The 20281-nt window shown below is 45.6% G+C and overlaps 1 protein-coding gene and 1 pseudogene across 1 annotated transcript in view; both read left to right on the top strand.

Annotated features, from left to right (window-relative positions):
- Window positions 1-12521, top strand: part of LOC137643119 (2-oxoglutarate and iron-dependent oxygenase domain-containing protein 3-like) — a 443146-nt gene extending 430625 nt beyond the window's left edge. The window contains exon 6 of the mRNA XM_068375966.1: window positions 12366-12521. Within this exon, the coding sequence (XP_068232067.1) occupies window positions 12366-12521 (156 nt within the window). The remainder of the gene's footprint in view (window positions 1-12365) is intronic.
- On the top strand, window positions 6345-12293 carry LOC137642320 (uncharacterized; annotated as a pseudogene).
- Window positions 12522-20281: the final 7760 nt, after the last annotated feature.

Below are 20281 nucleotides of genomic sequence, written 5' to 3'. Positions count from 1 at the left end.
GACCACATGCCTCTGGTGCACGCCTTCACTCGACATTCTGACGCCTGGTCCGCCCGTCAACGCCGACATCTCTCCGCCATGGCAGAATACAATTGCACCCTTCAATACGTCCCTGGGAAAATGAATCCCGTTGCCAATGCCCTGTCAAGAAACACGTTGGCTGCCGTTCAACTGGGATTGGATTACAACGACAGGATCTAGAGTATCAAGCATGTAGGACATCCTGCACGTCCCTCCGTTGGGAAGATTTTCCCCTCGAAGACTCCAACACCAACCTACTCAGTGACGTCAGTACTGGTAGACCGCGACCTTGGATTCCTGCTCCCATGCACCGGCAGGTTTTTTATTTCATTCACGGCCTTACACATCCCTTGTGCCGTTCTACTGCACAGCTGCTGAAGACGAAGTTCATTTGGCACGGCATTTCTAAGGATGCTAAGGATTGGGTCTGCGCCTGTACTTCTTGCCAATTTTCCAATGTACATCGACACACAGATTCAGGAGTGGGCACCTTTCCTCAACCTCAGCGTCGTTTCGCACACATTCACGTCGACGTTGTAGGCCCCCTACCCACATCAGGACATCGTTACCTGTTTACCCTCATTGACCGCTCCACTTGTTGGCCTGAAGCCATTCCCATGGAAACTGCAATGTCCGCCTCTTGTACATCTGCCTTACTCTGAGGATGGATTGCAAGATTTGGTATCCCTGAGCATATTACTTCTGACAGGGGTACCACTTTCATTTCTCAATTGTGGACATCATTAGCGAATCTCCTGGGCATCACCCTACATCAGACAACTGCCTACAACCCCGCTGCCAATGGAATGGTTGAACGTTTTCATCGCACCCTCAAAGCAGCTTTGATGTCCCACTGCAAGGATTCCAACTGGTTTACTCAGCTTCCCTGGGTCCTCCTGGGACTAAGGACCACTCCTAAAGAGGCCCTCGACGTCTCGGCAGCTGAAATGGTGTATGGCAACCCGTTGGTTGTCCCTGCCGAATTTTTTCCATCTACATCCTCCTCCATACTGCCAGACTTACAAGCCCCCAGTGAAGCATCACATACCGACAGACTTGCAATCTGCAACGCACGTCTTCCTGCGCAACGACACTAGCAAGCCACTGCTAACGCCCCCTTACACGGGCCCTTTCCTTGTGATCCGACGCAGTCCGAAAGCATTCCTACTAAACATTCATGGCAAAGAAGACTGGATCTCCATTGATCGTCTAAAACCTGCCTATCTCCTATCAGATGACCCGCCTAGAGTTCGCCTCTCTAAACATGTTCAGTATGTCATTTTTAGGGGGGGAGCCATGTACCAACCATGTGTCACACAATCGTACATAGTAACGACATTTCATTTTGTGTATATATTATGCTTGCATCTTCGCTCTCCCCTCGCACTAAAAAGAACCTGAATAAACCTGCCTGTTTTTCTCACCGTTAACTGTTAATCGGTTGAACAGGAAATTTCCTGTTGCATTGAGTTTTTGTATATAAAGGCGAGTGTTTTGTAATAAAACTACTCAGTTGCTTTCATCCTGTCTTTGAGTCACAACCTTCTCTCGGCACATCACAGTACCCTTAAGCAAGAGACCTCTAACTGAAGACAGTGGAATACCATGGTGCAGAGGCTATGGCACTACCCAAGACTAGAACACAATGGTTTGATTTTGGAGTGTTCTTCTCTTAGGAGAGCTGCCTACCATAGCTAAAGAGGCTCTTCTACTCTTACCAAGAGGAAAGTAGCCAATGAACAATGACAGTACAGTAGTTAACCTCTTGAAAGAAGAAGAATTGTTTGGTAATTTCAGTGCTGTCAAGTATACGAGGAAAGAGGAGAATATGTAAAGAATAGGCCAGATTATTCTGTGTATGTGTCGGCAAAAATGAAATGAGCCGTGACCAGAGAGAGGGATCCAATGTAGTTTTGTCTGGCCAGTCAGAGGACCCAATAACTCTCTATGGTAGAGTCTCAACAGCAGATTCTCTCTCTCTCTCTCTCTCTCTCTCTCTCTCTCTCTCTCTCTCTCTCTCTCTCTCTCTCTCTCTCTCTCATAGTAGCTTGAAATATCCGATTTTGTTTCAAAAATATTATTGCGTTCTAGAAAATTGCGATTATTTAAATAGATACGTGCGTTTTAGTAAAACATTTATGTACTTTTGGTTGTTCAATTTTGGTTGTGTTTTAACAATCGAAGTATTTTGGGTGTTATCAAATCAGATGATGCAAATATGAATTAATGACAAAGAGTATTGTTTATTCTATTTAATAACTTATTCAAAGTCTACTATATACAGTTAATATAGTATTATATAAGCATCAATTTATTTTATGCAATCATAATTTTCATATAATGCATTCATATAGTTCTCATTACTATATTAGCTCTCTCTCTCTCTCTCTCTCTCTCTCTCTCTCTCTCTCTCTCTCTCTCTCTCTCTCTCTCTCTCTCTCTCTCTCTTGCTAGCTCTATCCACCTGCCTTTCTCTGTAAGAAATGAAATCTTTGAATCTTTTCAAAATCTATATTGAATAATCACTGACAGAGCCACAATAAATAATTTCCTAAGCTTCATGATCAATCACCATAGAGCTAAAACCTATAGAATATTGTGCATCTGCAACAGGGAGGAAACTCCAGCTAACTTTATGCATTCAACTCAATAGTACAAGCAAATAAAATATGTTAGAAGTATTTCAAATATAGCTATTGAAATTAGTATGCTAATTGGAAAATGATAGATCAAGTAATAATTGTTTCTTTTCGTAAATATGAAATATCCTTTGGCGCATGCCTTAAAAATAAGGGAGCTATTTGATGCGAACATGAAGTTTGATGGCGGACTAAGCATGGTTGATCAGCTGACTGAAAAGTATGAATGTAAACAATGGAAATAATTATAATTCTCTGTTTATATATATATATATATATATATATATATATATATATATATATATATATATATATATATATATGATTACCATACTAAATGTGAATATTACATGCATTATTATTTTGGATACAGTTAAATGGAACACCAGTTTAATCAAAATCTGGTTTATTTCAAATTTCATTGTGCAGGGGGAATTTTATCATGTACAGTATGTGAGAATTTTTATTCAATAGGTATTGCGCTATTTCTGGGCTCAGACCTGTGCCGCCCAGTAAAATGCTCCTTTAACATCATTTTTAAGGTAAAAACTTGCTATGAATTTACCAGAGAAAAAATAGTCTAGGAATGCTAGGTTGAACCCAGCTCGCTCACCTAATAAGGTGTCGGTATAATTAACTGGGGCGTGATAATTAATCACAACCAGAGGCCTCGTACCATTTAGATATCTCCTCTCAATATCCCTGTACAGCGAGGTGCCGTTCAAGACCTAGCACCGTCTACTACCAACAGTCCAACCCACGCTAGTGACAACACTCCTTTAATAGCACTTGCATTAAGCGGTTCACTTTTTTCGGTGTGTGCTTTTTCCCGGATTTACCCAAGATTTATATCATGATGTCGGAATCTTCTGTCACTCCGTCAAAGTTAAGTACCAGATCTATGAGTTTTGAGTTTTGGGAGGTAGCCTTGCCCTTAGTTGTTATTTTATCACAGTTTTTAATTTTCACTGTTCACGGCTCCGCTTCGGGACCGCCATGGCGGCTGGCTACCTCCTCTCTCTCTCGTTCTTAACGCTTTACAATTAGTCCTCCATACTGATTGTTTTTCGTTTTGAACCTTTCTGGGTAATTCACGGTTCACATCCCGTGTTATTTTATTTTGTTATGGTATTTCATTATCCTGTTAATTACGATACAGTTGTTATGGTACTACGGTATCACAGTTTGTGTTAGGTTGACATGCCTGCTCGCCTTCGGGCGCTGCTAGTTTTTTTTTTTTTTTTTTATGTTTCCACGTTATTACGTTTTCATAAACGATACATTACATTCTATTACGACTAGTAGTTGCTTTAGTTAGAGTGGGACTCTCGCGAGGCAGTTTGTTTTTATATTTTTATGTCGGCACCTCATCGACTTTGTGTTATGTGGCCCCCCCCCCCTGCCAGCTCTGTCCTTCCCGCGCTGGAAGGTTCGGCTCTCCCTGCCTCTCGCTTGCGTCCTTCTCTTTCTATCTTATTCGCATGCTTTCCTACTCATTATATTTTATACCATATCAATTATATTATATATTATATTATTTTATACTGTATTATATTATATTATTTTGTCTTTCCATTTTGATCATTCATATGTCGTGGTTATTCGACCAGGTTGGTACGCCTGGTCTCTCTATCCACGTGATAGCCTCCCCCCCCCCTACTTCAGGGATGCCTCTCGCTCTTCGAGCCTTGGAGTCAGCCGTTTTGTTCCGCGGGTCGAGTCCTCTCGTACCCTCTCACTCTTCCCCCCCCTCCCCGGGGATATCGCCTTGCTCCTTCACAAGCGTTTAAGAGGCTATATGTTATAGTATCCACCGTAGCCGTTTTCTCCCCGCTGCCCCGATTGGCCATCGGTCGGCGGGAGGGATTTCTGCTATGGTTTGGGTTCCATGTCTTATATATACATATATTATTCCTGGATGCTACCTCTCTGTTCCGCACCTCAAGGACCTATTATGGGATCCCTCCCTTCACCCTCCCCGTGTGGCGTTCTGCACTTCACGGACCCCACTCGATGTTAATAATTTTATCTACGAGATCCCCGTTCATAGCTTCCGGACCTAGTTATTTTGTCGATTTTTGGTTAAGGTCTGAGCCCGTCGGTGAGTCTATGACTCCTGGTAACCCTTCCCCTTAGTCCCGCCTACCCCGGTAGGTTAATACGAGCCCCGGGCTCTCTCAGTTGTCTCTCCGGAGCCAACGTATATCCCTAACCATTTGACGATTAATCTTATATATATATATATATATATATATATATATATATATATATATATATATATATATATATATATATATATATATATATATTTATATATATATGTTTTCTTTTACTCGACTGTTCCCCCTCATATGATCATTGTTACGGATTGACTTATCCTGTTTTCTATTAAGCTGTTACATATTAAGTGCTTTATCGCCCTTACGGCTCAAGATTAGTTTACCCACTGTTATAGCGGTGTACATTAGCTCCCGGAGCTCCCGGGCTCCTCTAGCTTTATCGCCCATACGGCTTAAGAATGTGTTACCCACTGCTATAACAGTGTAGTTTAAGCTCCCAGAGCCCCCGGGCTCCTCTAGCTTTATCGCCCTTACGGCTTAAGAATGTTTCAGCCACTGCTATAGCAGTGTAGTTTAAGCTCCTGGAGCCCCCGGGCTCCTCTTGCTTACCTACGGGATACTTATGTAACTTTATTTTACAGACGGTACGCTGTGCGATGACAGCCTGTTCGGCGGCCCTTCACCAACCCTGTGGCCACGACGTTTGTCGATCACACGCTCACTGTGCTATCCTGGCGGATGGATTGGCCGTCTGGCACCCAGACAATTGAGTTGTTTGCTATAAGCTGGCTTCCACGCTCACCTCAGACTTGGTAAGTGGAATTACGGTTAATCTTAGACTTACATTGTCTTAACCTCTGTCATTTTGGTGACCTTATTTCGCAAAGAGATTCATAAACTTTCTTATTTTATTTCTCTTGTGGAAACCACTTACCTTCAGTAATAATCTATTCTCTTTCAGAGCTCCCAGTCGGCTAAGACCTCAGCCCTGGCGACCCTCAAGGTCTGGATCGGTGGGTTCGCCCGCAATGTAAAGCCGAAACAGCCTTACATTCTCTCGGAGGAATGTTGTTCCCTCACCTACCCCAACGCCAAGACATCGGCTGCGGTCCCCAAGGATGTGGCGGACCCCATTATCGAGAAGATAGAGTCCCTGCTCTTAGCCTCAGGCCAGGAGGAGACGGCCGGGACTATTACCGAAGACGTCGCTACCCTCAACTTAGACATAGAACCAGTGGCTCTTGACGAACCAAACGTAGGTAGTGAGGTAGGTGAGGCAGGTGGGTCCCGGGCTAAGATTCCTCTCCTTAGCCCGACTTTTTCTTCTACTAACTCAGCTCATTCTTCTTTTCAGGGCTTCCCGGGGACCTCCGGGGCTGATTTCAAGCCCCGCCCAGTTACCCCAAAGGTTAAGGCTCACCGTAAGCCTTTGTTCAAGACTCGTAAGTCTTCAAAACCCCCGAAGTCGGTCAAGACTTCATCCGCTAGAGTCCCCCAAGACTCCGCCGCCCTATCTTCGGCCCCTCAGGGTCCGGTATCCCTGTCGGCACCCGTTCCCGCCCCGGCAGAACCCTTCGACCCGAAAGCCTTTTCTAAGGAACTTCTTTCCCAGATCGGGTCCATGATGTCATCCCTCACCGAGAGGATCTCAAACATTGAGAGCCTGGTGCAAGGCCTCATGCGTTCGGGGCTGCCACAACAGCAGCAATATCCCATCCCTGATGCTTCCAAGCTCCCACTATTCACCAAAAACAACCCCTGGAAGATGGCTCTGCATTCTCCCTTTACAGATGGCATGCTCACCATCGAGGGTTTTGGCACCCGGCCTGTTGAGGACTATGAGTTCTACCCGCCGGGACTCCAATTCCCCTTCCCCGGCTTCGCCTGTCTGACCGAAGAGGCTCTGATCCGCTTGGATAAAGTCCCTAGGGAGACGGTCATCTATCCCAAGGAACAGGCCCAGTCTACCTTGGTCCGGGCATTAAACGAGTGGGACTGTGTAAACACAATGCTCACGCCCCACAAGAGTTTTTATACCATGTTTGTGGTTGATGAACAAACCCCTACTCCATGCGTCACTAAGATCATGGATATTGCTTACCAGTCCGCCAAGGAAGAAAAGCCTCTGCCTCAGCTCCGGGAGACAGACTTGACTTCCCTCCTCTTTCCAGGTGACCATGAGTGCTGGCGTAACGCCCCGGCCACCTTTACGGCAGACAAACTGAGTGCTGACTGTGCTTCCACACAGTTCAGCGAACACCTCCCCAAGATCCCGGAATCACTAATCCGCCTCGAATTCGAGGCCTGGTTCAGGCTGAGCAGATCTATTAATTCAGCCACTTTGGCCGAGATGACCGCCAATACCTATGAGGAGGAATCCCTCTTCAAAGTTCTTACCAAATCCCTCCTACAGACCTTAGTAGTTGATGCGTTTGAGTTCCTCAACGCTAGGTTCCGTTGCCGGAGACACGTGTTAGCCGAGGCTACCATCAGGCATGAGCCTAATAGGCTCATCAAAGCCCCGGTCTGGGCCCCGGATCTCTTCCCGGAGGATTTAGTAAACTCTGTGCTCAGCGAGGCAGCTCGGGTCAACCAGAGCCTCAAAGTTAGATGGGGCCTAGTCCCCAAGCGGAAGTTTGAACCAGTTGGCGCCTCTGCCCGAGGCAGGAAGAGGTTGAGGCCCTTCCATTCCTCCCAGAACAGACAGCCTCTTCAGCTTGCACAACCCCAACCTTCTACTTCGAAGGGACAACCTCAACATCAGTACGTGTTGGTCCCTCAGGCTCAGGTAGCATCGACATCATATGCTACCTCCCCTGCCTTTAACCACACCTACGAGTCCCAAGGTTCCTTCCAAGGCTACCAAAGTAGAGGCTCTGGCATCAGAGGTGCCTTTCGCAACAGAGGTGGCAGAAAGGGTTTCAACCGAGGTAAGGCATTCCGCGGAGGCAGAGGAGGCAAACCATCCTCAGCCCATTGAAAATCTCCAGGTAGGAGGGAGACTTTACGTCTTTCGAGACTGTTGGAAGTTCAACAATTGGGCTTCCAGCATAATTTCCAAAGGTCTGGGGGGGAGCTGGATAAAAGGGCCCCCTCCACCGACCAGTTTTTACCAACTTCCACCGGAGGAACTAAGATCGTTTGCAGAAGACCTATTGCAGAAGAACGCAATCCAAAGAGTCCATCAATTAAAATTTCAAGGTCGCTTGTTCAGCGTGCCAAAGAAAGGCTCAGATAAGCGAAGAGTAATCCTAGACCTGTCCCGTCTGAACTCCTTCATTCGTTGCGACAAGTTCCACATGCTAACCGTCTCTCAGGTGCGGACCTTACTTCCCCGTGGGGCCGTCACCACCTCTATAGATCTTACCGATGCCTACTATCACGTTCCAATAGCAAGGCACTTTCGTCCTTTCCTAGGCTTCAAACTAGGCAAACAGGCCTATGCGTTCAAAGTGATGCCATTTGGACTCAACATAGCGCCCAGGATCTTCACCAAACTAGCAGAGACGGTAATTCAAGAACTTCGAATCCAAGGGATTCAAATAGTGGCTTATCTGGACGACTGGCTCGTCTGAGCAGACAACGTCAAGAATTGCCTCACGGCAACGAACAAGGTTCTCACCTTCCTTCGACAGTTAGGGTTTCAGGTCAACCTAGACAAATCCCGCCTGGTCCCAGAGACCAAGATTCAATGGCTGGGATTACAATGGGACCTACGCTCCCATACGCTATGCCTCCCCAAAGCCAAGAGAACGGAAATAGCAAAGAACACGAAACGGTTTCTCAGGGACAAGTTGTCGTCCAGAAGGAATCAGGAAAGAATTCTAAGCTCCTTACAGTTCACCTCCATAGCAGACATTGTCCTAAAGTCCAAACTAAAGGACATAAACAGAGTATGACGCTCCAGGGCAAACAAGAAGCGTCGAGACAAAAGAGCTCGACTTCCCCCAATCCTGAGAGAAAGTCTTCAACCATGAACGAAAGTCAAGAGCCTATCGAAGTCAGTCCCCTTGCAATATCTGGCCCCAGGACTCGTCATTCACACAGACGCCTCCTTAACAGGGTGGGGAGGATACTCCCAGCACAAGAAAGTTCAGGGACTATGGTCGACGGTATTCCGACAATTTCACATCAATGTCCTAGAGGCCATGGCAGTATTCCTTACTCTAAAACGAGTGAAACCAGCCAGGAACCTTCCCATCTGGCTGGTTCTAGACAGCGCAGTCATAGTCCACTGCATAAACAGAGGAGGCTCCAAGTCAGCCCACATAAACCACGTCATGTTAGCAACATTCTCCTTGGCAACATCAAACAAGTGGCATCTGTCAGCAGTCCACCTTACGGGAGTGCAGAATGTAGTGGCGGACGCACTTTCGAGGACAACTGCGCTGGAGTCGGAATGATCCCTAGACAAACAGTCATTCAAATGGATCTTATCTCAGGTCCCGGGTCTCCAGGTGGACTTGTTTGCGACGGAATCCAACCACAAACTACAATATTACGTGGCCCCCAACATGGACCCTCGGGCTCATGCCACAGACGCAATGTCGTTAGATTGGAACGTTTGGAAGAGGATTTATCTGTTCCCTCCGATAAATCTCATGTTGAAAGTATTGGACAAACTCAGGTCTCTCAGAGGCCGAGTAGCTCTGGTAGCCCCCAACTGGCCCAAGAGCAATTGGTTTCCTCTGTTACTGGAACTGGGCCTCTGCCCTCGGCAGATTCCCAATCCTATACTAACACAAGTAGTACAAACTCGCAATGTGTTAGCTTCCTCAAGAATTCAGAGTGCCCTAACTTTATGGACTTCATGAAATTTGCAGCTCAAAAGGGTGCAAATATTGACCCTCTAAATACCCTATTCTTGGAATCGGACAAAAGGGAATCCACCCTCCGTCAATATGACTCAGCTGTTAAAAAACTTGCAAAGTTTTTAAAGGACTCAAAGGTTGAAAAGATGACGATGAATCTAACTGTGACCTTCTTCAGAACTCTCCTTGAATCAGGCCTAGCAGCCAACACCATCATTACGATCAAATCAGCTTTGAAAAAGATCTTTCATATTGGTTTTGATGTTGACCTTACGGATTCATACTTCTCGTCCATCCCGAGAGCTTGTGCCAGATTAAATCCATCAACTCGCCCTAGTGTGGTTTCCTGGTTTTTTAATGATGTCCTGAAGCTGGCCTCTGACACTCTTAATGAAGCCTGCAATTACATGGCACTGTTAAGGAAGACATTGTTCCTACTGAGCCTCGCTTCTGGCTCCAGAATTTCAGAACTTTCTGCCTTGTGTAGAGACTCAGGTCATATTGAATTCCTCTCTTTGGGAGAAGTCCTTCTCTTCCCTAAAAAGGTTTTCCTTGCTAAAAATGAGGACCCTCAGAACAGGTGGTCTCCCTGGAAGATTGTTCCACTTCCTCAGGATCCATCCTTGTGTCCAGTTACCACCCTGAAAGCCTACTTCCATTGGAACTTCCATTACAAACACAGGACCCTTATTTGTTAGAGAAAATGGAGGAACCATTACCCTTAAAGGAATCAGGCAACAAATCCTTTATTTTATTAAACAGGCTAATCCTGAATCATTTCCCCATGTCCATGATATTTGAGCTGTTGCTATTTCAATTAATTTCTTCCACCACATGAATTTTGCTGAACTTACGAAATATACAGGCTGGAAGTCCCCTAAAGTTTTTAAACGCCACTACCTAAAACCTTTGGAAGCTCTAAAATTTGCTACAGTAGCAGCTAGGAATGTCGTTCCTCCTGATGGTACTGAGTCTTAATCACAACATCTTGCTCTATCCTCTTTCTCTCCTACCTGCCTTACTTATTGTTACTACCTAGTTTTGGTTTTGTTTTTCTTGACTACACCCTTATGGTATATTATTTGATAACTCGTTAGGATCTCAATTACTACGAATTGTTTTTATTTTATACCTGTATTTAGTCTTACTCTCCATGAGCTGCTTTTGTTATTTATCATGATGTTATTTATTTGATCTGCATTATCTGCCTGTCTTTTTGCCATCCCTAGTATGGGATTTTTTGCCATTATTATATTTAACTATTCACTATTAATATTGAGAGTACAGTACTTACCCTCGGGATACCCTGTATATCCTTTTCTGATATTAAAATCACGTTTGGTAATATTTTGTATTTTTTACTTCCCTCAGGTATTGTGTCAAGTTTGGGTCCTTATTCTCTGGCACTATTTCACTGGGCAGCACAGGTCTAAGCCCAGAAAAGGGAATTTGACGAAGGAAAAATCTATTTCTGGGCGAGAGACCTGTGCCGCCCAGTGAACCCACCCTCACCTCCCTTTTGGGCCCCAATCTTGGGTGCTATAAGGAGTGACGTCACTAGCGTGGGTTGGACTGTTGGTAGTAGACGGTGCTAGGTCTTGAACGGCACCTCGCTGTACAGGGATATTGAGAGGAGATATCTAAATGGTACGATTCCTCTGGTTGTGATTAATTATCACGCCCCAGTTAATTATACCGACACCTTATTAGGTGAGCGAGCTGGGTTCAACCTAGCATTCCTAGACTATTTTTTCTCTGGTAAATTCATAGCAAGTTTTTACCTTAGAAATTATGTTAAAGGAGCATTTCACTGGGCGGCACAGGTCTCTCGCCCAGAAATAGATTTTTCCTTCGTCAAAATCCCTTCCTTGGTCGCGTATAACTGAAACCCCAAAGAAAGAACACACGATAAAGAACGATTGACTCTATTAGAGGTAATGTCCGTAATTTAGTATGCAGTTGGGTCACGGTAGATCATAGAGAATTAGATCTCAATGGCGTACCAAGTCAGTTATCGGTAAACTTTTTCTTAAAGAATCCTGGTCCTAAACCTCGTAGTGGCAGTGGAGCTAGTCTATGAGTATATAGGGTTTTGATTTAATAATTGGTTGAGTGTCAATCAAAAGTATCATTTAGATCAAGAACTATCGTTTAGAGACGAGTAACAATCTGATATTTTAAATAGCTCTAATAAACAATTTTTTGTCTAGTATTTTAGGATGGTTTATTAAGATTAATCTAGACCTGGTTAGTTAATCTTAGCCATGGTATATTACTTTTAATTGAATTCATCCTCTCTCTTACCTTCACTGGTGTCCCACCTCCAGCAGTGTGGGAGTCAGTAGTATATACATTATGGGAGATTAATAGAAATAAACAAAATTTTGATAATAAGATTTCATTTCTTATTTCTATTCTCACCTGTTCTTATATAAACCCATCCTTCTTACCACTGCTTCATGGTATCAAAAGAATAGATATAATTTTGACTTCAAAATTGAGGAGACAAAGGCATTGGCACATCAGTTAGCACTTATCGCCAGAATGTTCCTTCCTTTACTAAGGTTGTGTTTATTAAAGGGGAAGAAAATGGGAAAATTTCAAGTTCAAAATTTTTTTACTGCTAAATGTCGATTAAACTGAGCTTCTGGAGAAGCAGCAATCCGAACATCAGGTGAATATAGGAATAAGAAATTTTATTAATAAGATTTTGTTTTTAACATTTTATATGGATTTGATTACTATAGCCTATTGATTTGTAATAATTCGTCTTCATATTCTAGAATCTAGATAGTTTTTTGGTATTTTTTTCATATGCATTACATTTCTTTCAGGAAACGTACAAATCTTTCCACTATACATCCTTGTTATATCTAACAGACTATGGACACAGCTTTGATGGTGGAAGGTTTATTTTCATCGACAAGGATTCAAACAAAACTGTTGAGCCACGTACTGGTAAGCTGCCAGAGATTACTTTAAGGTTTTGATTGTTTTGATATAAGGGTATTAACTCTGTCTGTCTAAATATCATTGCCATACCTTCATATAACTTGGATTATTTTTAAAAATGACAAGTAATTGAGACCTAAGATCCTCTTTCTCATTGTTAAGTGATAAACTTTTTTTAAAGTAGAAATGGAAGTATTTAGTACAGTGAGCAGTGTGTAAAGGTTGTTTCATAGTTGTTCCAACACCTAGCACAAACCCTTTCGCTCTTTACTATGGATCTATATTTTGGCAAAAGCTGAAACTACTCATAAAACCATAGCAGTTATGTGACATCACTTTATTTTGTCTCTGTAGAGACCGGACATGCCGTCACACTTTCCTGTTAGCCATTATATTAAAATACAAACTTGGTTTTAAACTGCAATTTTTTTCTTTTCAGGAGTGCATGTGTATCGTGATGTGGATTTGTCATCGCGTGGAAGGTTTCCCTTGCTATACCTTCTTGCCGGCTGCAGCGACGGATTTTCGCGTCCTTCATCGTGCGTGCAGGGGCCATTCATACTTGCAGAAGTCTCCTTGTAACGAATGTCGGGAGTGGCCATGCTGTTTGGTAGGCGGCGGAAGGAGTCCACAAGGAATTCTTCTCCTTTGGGGTATTCCTCGAAGGTGAAGAAATCTAAACTTCTTACTCAGGCATCTTGTTCCCTGCCTGTTGACTCTACTTGTTTGGATTCCTTTGGAGGACGATTGAGTAAGAGAGGTGACCATTTGACCCCAGAAAACCCTAAAGCTCCCTCATACATGCTCAGTTTTAACTGACTGGCTGACTGAGGAAACAAGATTTAACCAGGTCAGTTTGAGCATGTATGTGGGTATTTTGAACCGAAGATAGACCAGAAAGGCAATCGGATGAACTGAAGCAAATGTCAAAAATCTTGTCGTCCGTTCTCTTGAACTGATGGCCAGTTTGCACGTATATAGGTATGGGGCGCCTAGAATCCTGTTGTCAGTGCTACAACAACTGTTGTAAAGTCAGCATTTAAACACTCCATTGCTGATGCAATGGCCGTGTCCAAAGAGGTTAAGCTATTTTGGTATGAAATTATCATTATTTACAGGCGATACCATCCCTTTGGAAAATAAAATGTAATGTAAAAGAAGCTGGCTAAATGAATGTATGAGATACAAATTGGCAAATTTGGAATAGACCCATCCTCACTATTTTTACAGTGTTTAAGTTCAAGTATAGGCTACGATATATGTATCTGTAGTGTACTATATATATATATATATATATATATATATATATATATATATATATATATATATATATATATACAGTGATACCTCTACATACGATCTTAATTCGTTCCAGAAACTACTTCGTATGTTAAAACGATCGTATGTTGGAGCAAATAACGGATTTTGAGCGAAGCGAAAAATCTATTTTTGGGTGAGATAGCCATGGCGTCCTGATGGAAGGTTCCTTTTTGGTAGCTTCCTTGGGTAAATAACTACTAAGATATTCCCAGAGAATTTAACCACAGGTTATCACAGAATTCTAACTTCTGGAGCGAGTATCCTAAAGGTTTCCCTTTTAAGACATCGTATATCAACAGGGGACGCATGTATTAACGCGCCACATAGCTATCTACACCCCGAACAGAGTTAATGCTTCGGTGTGTAAGGGCGGAGAATAGCTGGGAGCCGTTCCATAGCTAATCTCATCCGTGGCTACTTTTGGTACTCGAGACGTAAACAAACGGGCGCCATTGCTTAAATGACGTCACGTCCGTCTTCATCCTGAAGCCAGTTGCTTGCCGATCACCATGATACAGCAGAGCAGGGCGGGACCTAAAAACTGGACGAAGTAGCAGGGAGGGTCCATCAGGACGCCATGGCTATCTCACCCAAAAATAGATTTTTCGCTTCGCTCAAAATCCGTTTTTTGGGCTCAAGCCATGGCGTCCTGATGGAAGAATACCAGAGAATCAATGTATCGTGGTAGATTTTCCCCTATTGGGTAAGCGCCAAGGGCTTTGAACAATGTAGCATAGTAATCTTAATAAAAGAAACGTAGGGAAGAATCTTCCTGCCCCCCTTGGCAGTGAAGTTCCCACGGCCATGCCGAGATCAAAGTGGTTATCGAAGGGCTATTCACCTTGCTAGAAGAACCTGAAGAACTTGGAGACGAGACTGAATGGTTGGCATTCATATCGGAACATTCTGGAGGGCAGACAAGTGGTGGTTAGACACTGTGTGCTAAGAAGGTTAGTTTTGTCTCTAGGGTATGAAGAGTAAGTATTCGTATTGGAATATTACATTGTAAGAGTGAATATATACTAAGGGTTAGGATCTTAGTATCTCCATGAACCATAGGGAAGGGGATAATAAAACTATGACAGGCATATATTTCATAGTATAAGTAGGAGCGGATTGAGACGCACAAGTAATAAAATAGGAATTTTATTTCACAATTGCAGAAAAATTAAAATAAATTACAGCAATAAGTAAAGTTAATTTACAGTGAATTATAATGTACATAGTAATAAAGACTTGCTCTTGAATCTGAAAGGGAATTTCAAATTTATTAGTGAGCATTCGTTCTCAAGGAACGTCAGTCTTTAATTAAAACACATCATGCTCTGGGCATGCGGCGCTTGTGTGACGACTATGACATTTCACCTGGGATAAGAACAGTTATAAGAAAGCACTAAGTGTTTTCGACATCACTATGTATCGCTCGAGGGTCAACATAGGCACCCGAAGAGTTAGAGTCCCAAGTAACTCGCTGTTCTATGCAGAGTTAGGTGCAGGTTTCATAACACTACCTGCGGCTACCACAAAATGTTTGACTTCGTGCACTTGTTTCGCATAATGTTTGAAGAAAACACGCGAGGACTTCCAGCCTGTAAAGCTTTTAAGACTTTCGAAGTCCATACTCTGAAAGAAATTCAGAGGCGATGCAACTTTTCTAGGATCGTGACCGGCGGGTGTACTGTCAGGATCCGCTCTGCGAATGAAGTAGGTGATTTTCGCTCTTAGTTGTTTCAGTGACAGGTCGCTGCCCGATATTTCTCCTTTGAAGAGTTGGCCTCCACCAAAGTTCGAAGTTCTGCGAAGATAGACCTTGAGGCTCTCTACTGGGCATAGAGAGGCATCTTCCTTCAGGGGGCATATTCTCCAGGGGCCCCATCTTTTGGTGGGTAATTCGTTTTTAGCGAGAAACGTCGGATCCGGGGAGAGGGTAATGTCTCCTGAGTCAGTAAACAGGATATGGCCCTCTTCTCTTGACAATGCCACTATTTCGCTGACTCGGGCTCCTGAGGCAAGAGCAAAGAGAAATATAACTTTCTGAGTCAGATCCTTGAGAGGGCATGAATCATTATCCAAGTTGGAGGCGAAATGGAGCACCTTGTCCAATGACCAGGAGATCGGTTTCGGTGGGGGTGCTGGGCGTAGACGAGCGCATGCTTTCGGCAGTTTATTGAAGATGTCGCTGGACAGATCAATTTGGAAGGCATACAGTAGTGGTCTAGTCAAGGCCGATTTGCAAGTCGAAATCGTATTGGCTGCTAATCCCTGTCCATGAAGGTGAATGAAGAAGGACATGCAGAAATCAATGGTGATTTCCTTAGGATTTTTTGCCTTGACGAAAGACCCATTTTCTCCAAGATGATTCGTATTGCCGTCTTGTGGATTCGGTCTTGTATTCCTCGAGGAAGTCTAGACTTTTCTTCGAGATCCCAAACCTCTTCTTTGCGGCTAGGGAGAGAAAATCATGAGATGAAGGTCCTTGATTTTCGATGATGAAGCGAAGACAGTCGACTTCTGTACTTGTTGGGAGAGAACTGGGCCCGGGAGAGGGATCAGCTTGGGCTGCAGCTCCAGGACCAGGGGGTACCAGTTGCTCCGGGGCCACTTGGGAGCCACTAGGGCCGCTGTCCCTTTGAAGGTTCTCAGCTTGGAGAGGACTTTCAGCAGAAGGTTGGTGGGAGGGAACAGGTAGATCTTGGACCATCTGTTCCAGTCCAGTGACATGGCATCCACTGCTTCTGCCTTGGGGTCCTCGTACGGGGCCACATACCGAGGAAGTTGATTGTTGTCGCTCGTTGCGAAGAGATCGATCTGAAGTTCTGGGACTTGATGAGAGATGAAGGAGAATGATCTTGCGTCTAGAGACCATTCCGACTCTATCGGGCTTGTCCGAGATAGAGCATCCGCTGTCACATTGCGGAATCCTTGTAGGTGAACTGCAGACAGGTGCCATTTCTTCTTCTCTGCCAGACGGAAGATTGGAAGAAGCACCTGATTTATCTGGGGCGATCTTGAGCCTTGGCGATTGAGACATCGAACTACCACCGAGTTGTCTAGGGTTAGACGAATATGGATCGAGGGAGGCGGGGAGAGTTTCTTCAGAGTTAGAAGGACCGCCATGGCCTCCAAGATGTTGATGTGAAACGTCTTGAACAGGGGAGACCATGTGCCTTGAGCCTGTTTTTGGTGGGAGTGACCTCCCCAACCCTCCAGCGAAGCGTCCGTGTGGATGTTGAGTGATGGAGGTGGGTGTTGAAGAGGAATGGACCTTTTCAGGGCCTTTGCTTCCGACCACGCCTTGAGGAGAAGTCGAAGTCTGTTTGGGAGCCGTCTCTTGAGGTCTCTTCGAGCGATGGATGCAGAACGTCTCCAGACTCCCGCGGCATCCTTTAGTTGTGCACGAAGCACTGGGTTTGTCACTGAGGCGAACTGTAGAGAGCCTAGAACTCGTTCCTGCTGGCGTCTTGAGATCCGCTTGGATTTCAGTAGTCGTTTGACAGACCCTGCTATTTCCTTCCTTTTCTTCTGGGGAATGGAAAGGCGGTGTGACTGAAGGTTCCATTGGATTCCTAACCATTGGAACTTCTGAGCTGGAGAGAGGCGAGATTTCTTCACGTTTATCTTGAATCCCAGGTGTTCTAGGTACTGGGTGACTTTGCTGCAGGATTTTAAACAATCCTCGGGCGATGGAGCCCGGACTAGCCAATCGTCGAGGTAGGCCATCACCTGGACGTCTCGGAGGCGGAGCTGTTGTACTATGGCGTCCGCCAGCTTTGTGAAGATCCGAGGGGCCACATTGAGGCCGAAGGGCATGGCCCTGAAGGCGTAGCTTTTCCTTTGGAGTCGAAATCCTAGGTAGGAGGAAGCGTGATGGTTCATTGGAACGTGCCAGTAGGCATCCGCCAGGTCTATGGAGACCGTGTAAGAACCTCGAGGCAGAAGGGTCCTTATTTGTTGAAGAGTCAGCATCTTGAACTTGTCGTTCGCTATGAACTTGTTGAGGGGGGATAAGTCCAGAATGACTCTGAGTTTGTCGGAGTCTTTCTTGGGGACACAAAACAGTCTCCCTTGGAACCTGGTGGACTTTACCTTCCTTATCACCTTCTTGTTCAAGAGATCTAGGACATATTCTTCCAGAAGGGGGGTTGATTGTTGGAAGAATTGCTGGAAGGTTGGGGGTGGTTGAGTCCAACTCCAGCCTAGACCCTTCTTGACGATGCTGTGTGCCCAGGGATCGAAGGTCCAACGATCCTGGAATTGGCGGAGTCTTCCTCCCACCGGAAGCACTTCATTGCTTCTGGTGTCCCGAGGGCTTACTGCCTCGGCCGCTAGCTCCCTTTCCTCCTCTGCCTCTGGAGGGACGGCGAGACGCGTCTCTGCCTGCACCTCTGCTTGAGCCTCTACCTTTGGGACGAAAGGTAGTCGTCTGTTGCTCGAAAGCAGGGGTGAAAACTGGTGACTGTGACAAGACCGGTTGGGTGACCAGCTGAAAGGTCTGCTGTGGCTGAGCTGCCACTTGGGGAGTAGCGGGTCCCGGAAACTGTCGTCTTGGTTGACGTTGCTGGGGTTTCTGTTTGGAGGATTTCCTCTTAGGTTGAGGTCCGTCGTCCTGAGAGGATTTCCTCTTTTTTGACATGCCCCACTTGTGGAGAAGGTTCCTATTCTCCGTGGCGGCTTTGTCGGTGATCTCCTTCATAAGGTCAGAAGGAAAGAGGTGTTTACCCCAGATGTTGGAGGAAATCAGCCTCCGGGGTTCGTGTTTCACAGTGGCACCTGCGAACACGAATTCACGACAGGCTCTCCGAGCCTTCTTGAAGTGGTACATATCCTTCACCAGGGTTGCCATGTGGGATTTGGCGAGTACCATGTAGTGGTCTGGTACTCTGGTGTCACAGGCCATGATATCGAGTTGGACCTGGTGGGACATGGATGCTGCGAGCCTCTCCTTCGTATCTTGTTCCCGACGAAGGAGGTGATCGTTGAGTTTCGGGAGGTCTTCGTTAAACTGACGTCCGGCGACGTCAGGATCTAGCTTTCCCACCACGAAAGTATGCTGGATGTCCTTCCAGTGTCGAGCGTCGGGGGAAGTCACTATGGAGAAGGGTCTGCACTCCTCCAGTGCAGGGCAGGCTTTTCCCTCTTCCACAGCCTTGAGGCACGCAGCGAAGGCCTTTTCCATGAATGGAAGGACTGCATCGTCGGGTGCGACGTAGGTAGGGTGCTTCTTGCTCAGGGCCGGAAGCTTAGAGCAGGTAAAACCCCTACTTTTAAACGTATTGGCTAGCATAGCCTGGGCCTTCGCGAGATCGAACACTATCTCCTCCTTTGGTTCGGTCTCTTCTTTAGAGGCAGGTTCAGAACGAAGCCGGACGTAACAGTCCGGGTAGGCCTCGAAGTTTGGGAAGAACTCCACGTCTTCCAGGGGGACCGTGCCGATCTTGTCGCTGACGAAGATCCTGCCGGTCGCGATAACCATATGCTCAGCATACCTCCATGGGTTGGCGTGTGAGCAAGCAGGGAGATCCTTAACCGAGATCTTCTTCGGTTCTTTGGATCCTATCATGGACCTGATGAACTCCTGATTTTCTTTCAGCCTGTCGTCCATGATGGCTTTGATCATCCGGAACATCTCTTGGGCGGATGGCATGGGTTCCGGGGTAGCGGAGGTAGACGGGAGAGACACTTCCGTCGGTGTAGGAGTAGGGGGGGTGATGGAAGGAGGAGCGACCTCTTGCTCCGACTCGGCGTATTCCACCTGGTCCTCATCATCTTCCGCACCTTGAGCCATAAGGGTCTTCTCCGTGCCCTCCGAAATATCCGACATGTGTTCGTCGTTCTCGGAATCCAGGTGGCACTCGTGCATGGACTGGGCCTTGACTACGTCTGGTTCCACTGTAATTTGGACAGTGGGGATCAAATCTTTGGGCACCACAGAATCAGGGGAGGCCTTTGGGAACAAAAGGGACCTCATTTCTTCAGTGGCCAGGTACGGTCCGGTGGCATTCTTCTGGAAGCCACGCACCCACTTGCGTAGCTTATCCCGAGAAGTGTCCCTGACCTCCGCTGAGGGAGGGTTATGGAAGGCATCGACTAGGCGAGCCTGGCAGACCGTACAGTTCAGCGGGTCCCAGAATTTCAAATCCCCTTTCTTGTTAGCACAAGGGGCGTGAGTCCTGCAAGCCGTATGCCCGTAGAAGTGCGGGCGTTTCACAGCGCAGAAGTCGAAGTCACACTTCATCTGCTCCTCCTGTGGAAGAAAGAGAAAATGAGTATGGGGGGAGTCATAAGAATGGCTCTTAAACTAAGTTGATATTAATCATTAATTTTAACTTGATAAAGGGTGTGATGCACAGAGGATTGAGATAGGAAAGAAACATACTCCGTGCATCCCGCCCGGCTGGTTACCGTAAGCTTCATCCTTGGACAATCCGAGGTGACCGAAGGCACAGGATAGAATTCCAGTAGAAGTCCATAGGGCAGA

The sequence above is a fragment of the Palaemon carinicauda genome, chromosome 6, assembly GCF_036898095.1.
Source record: "Palaemon carinicauda isolate YSFRI2023 chromosome 6, ASM3689809v2, whole genome shotgun sequence".
NCBI lineage: Eukaryota > Metazoa > Arthropoda > Malacostraca > Decapoda > Palaemonidae > Palaemon > Palaemon carinicauda.
Note: the sequence above shows the minus strand (reverse complement) of the source record. Positions and strands in the feature narration are given on the sequence as shown.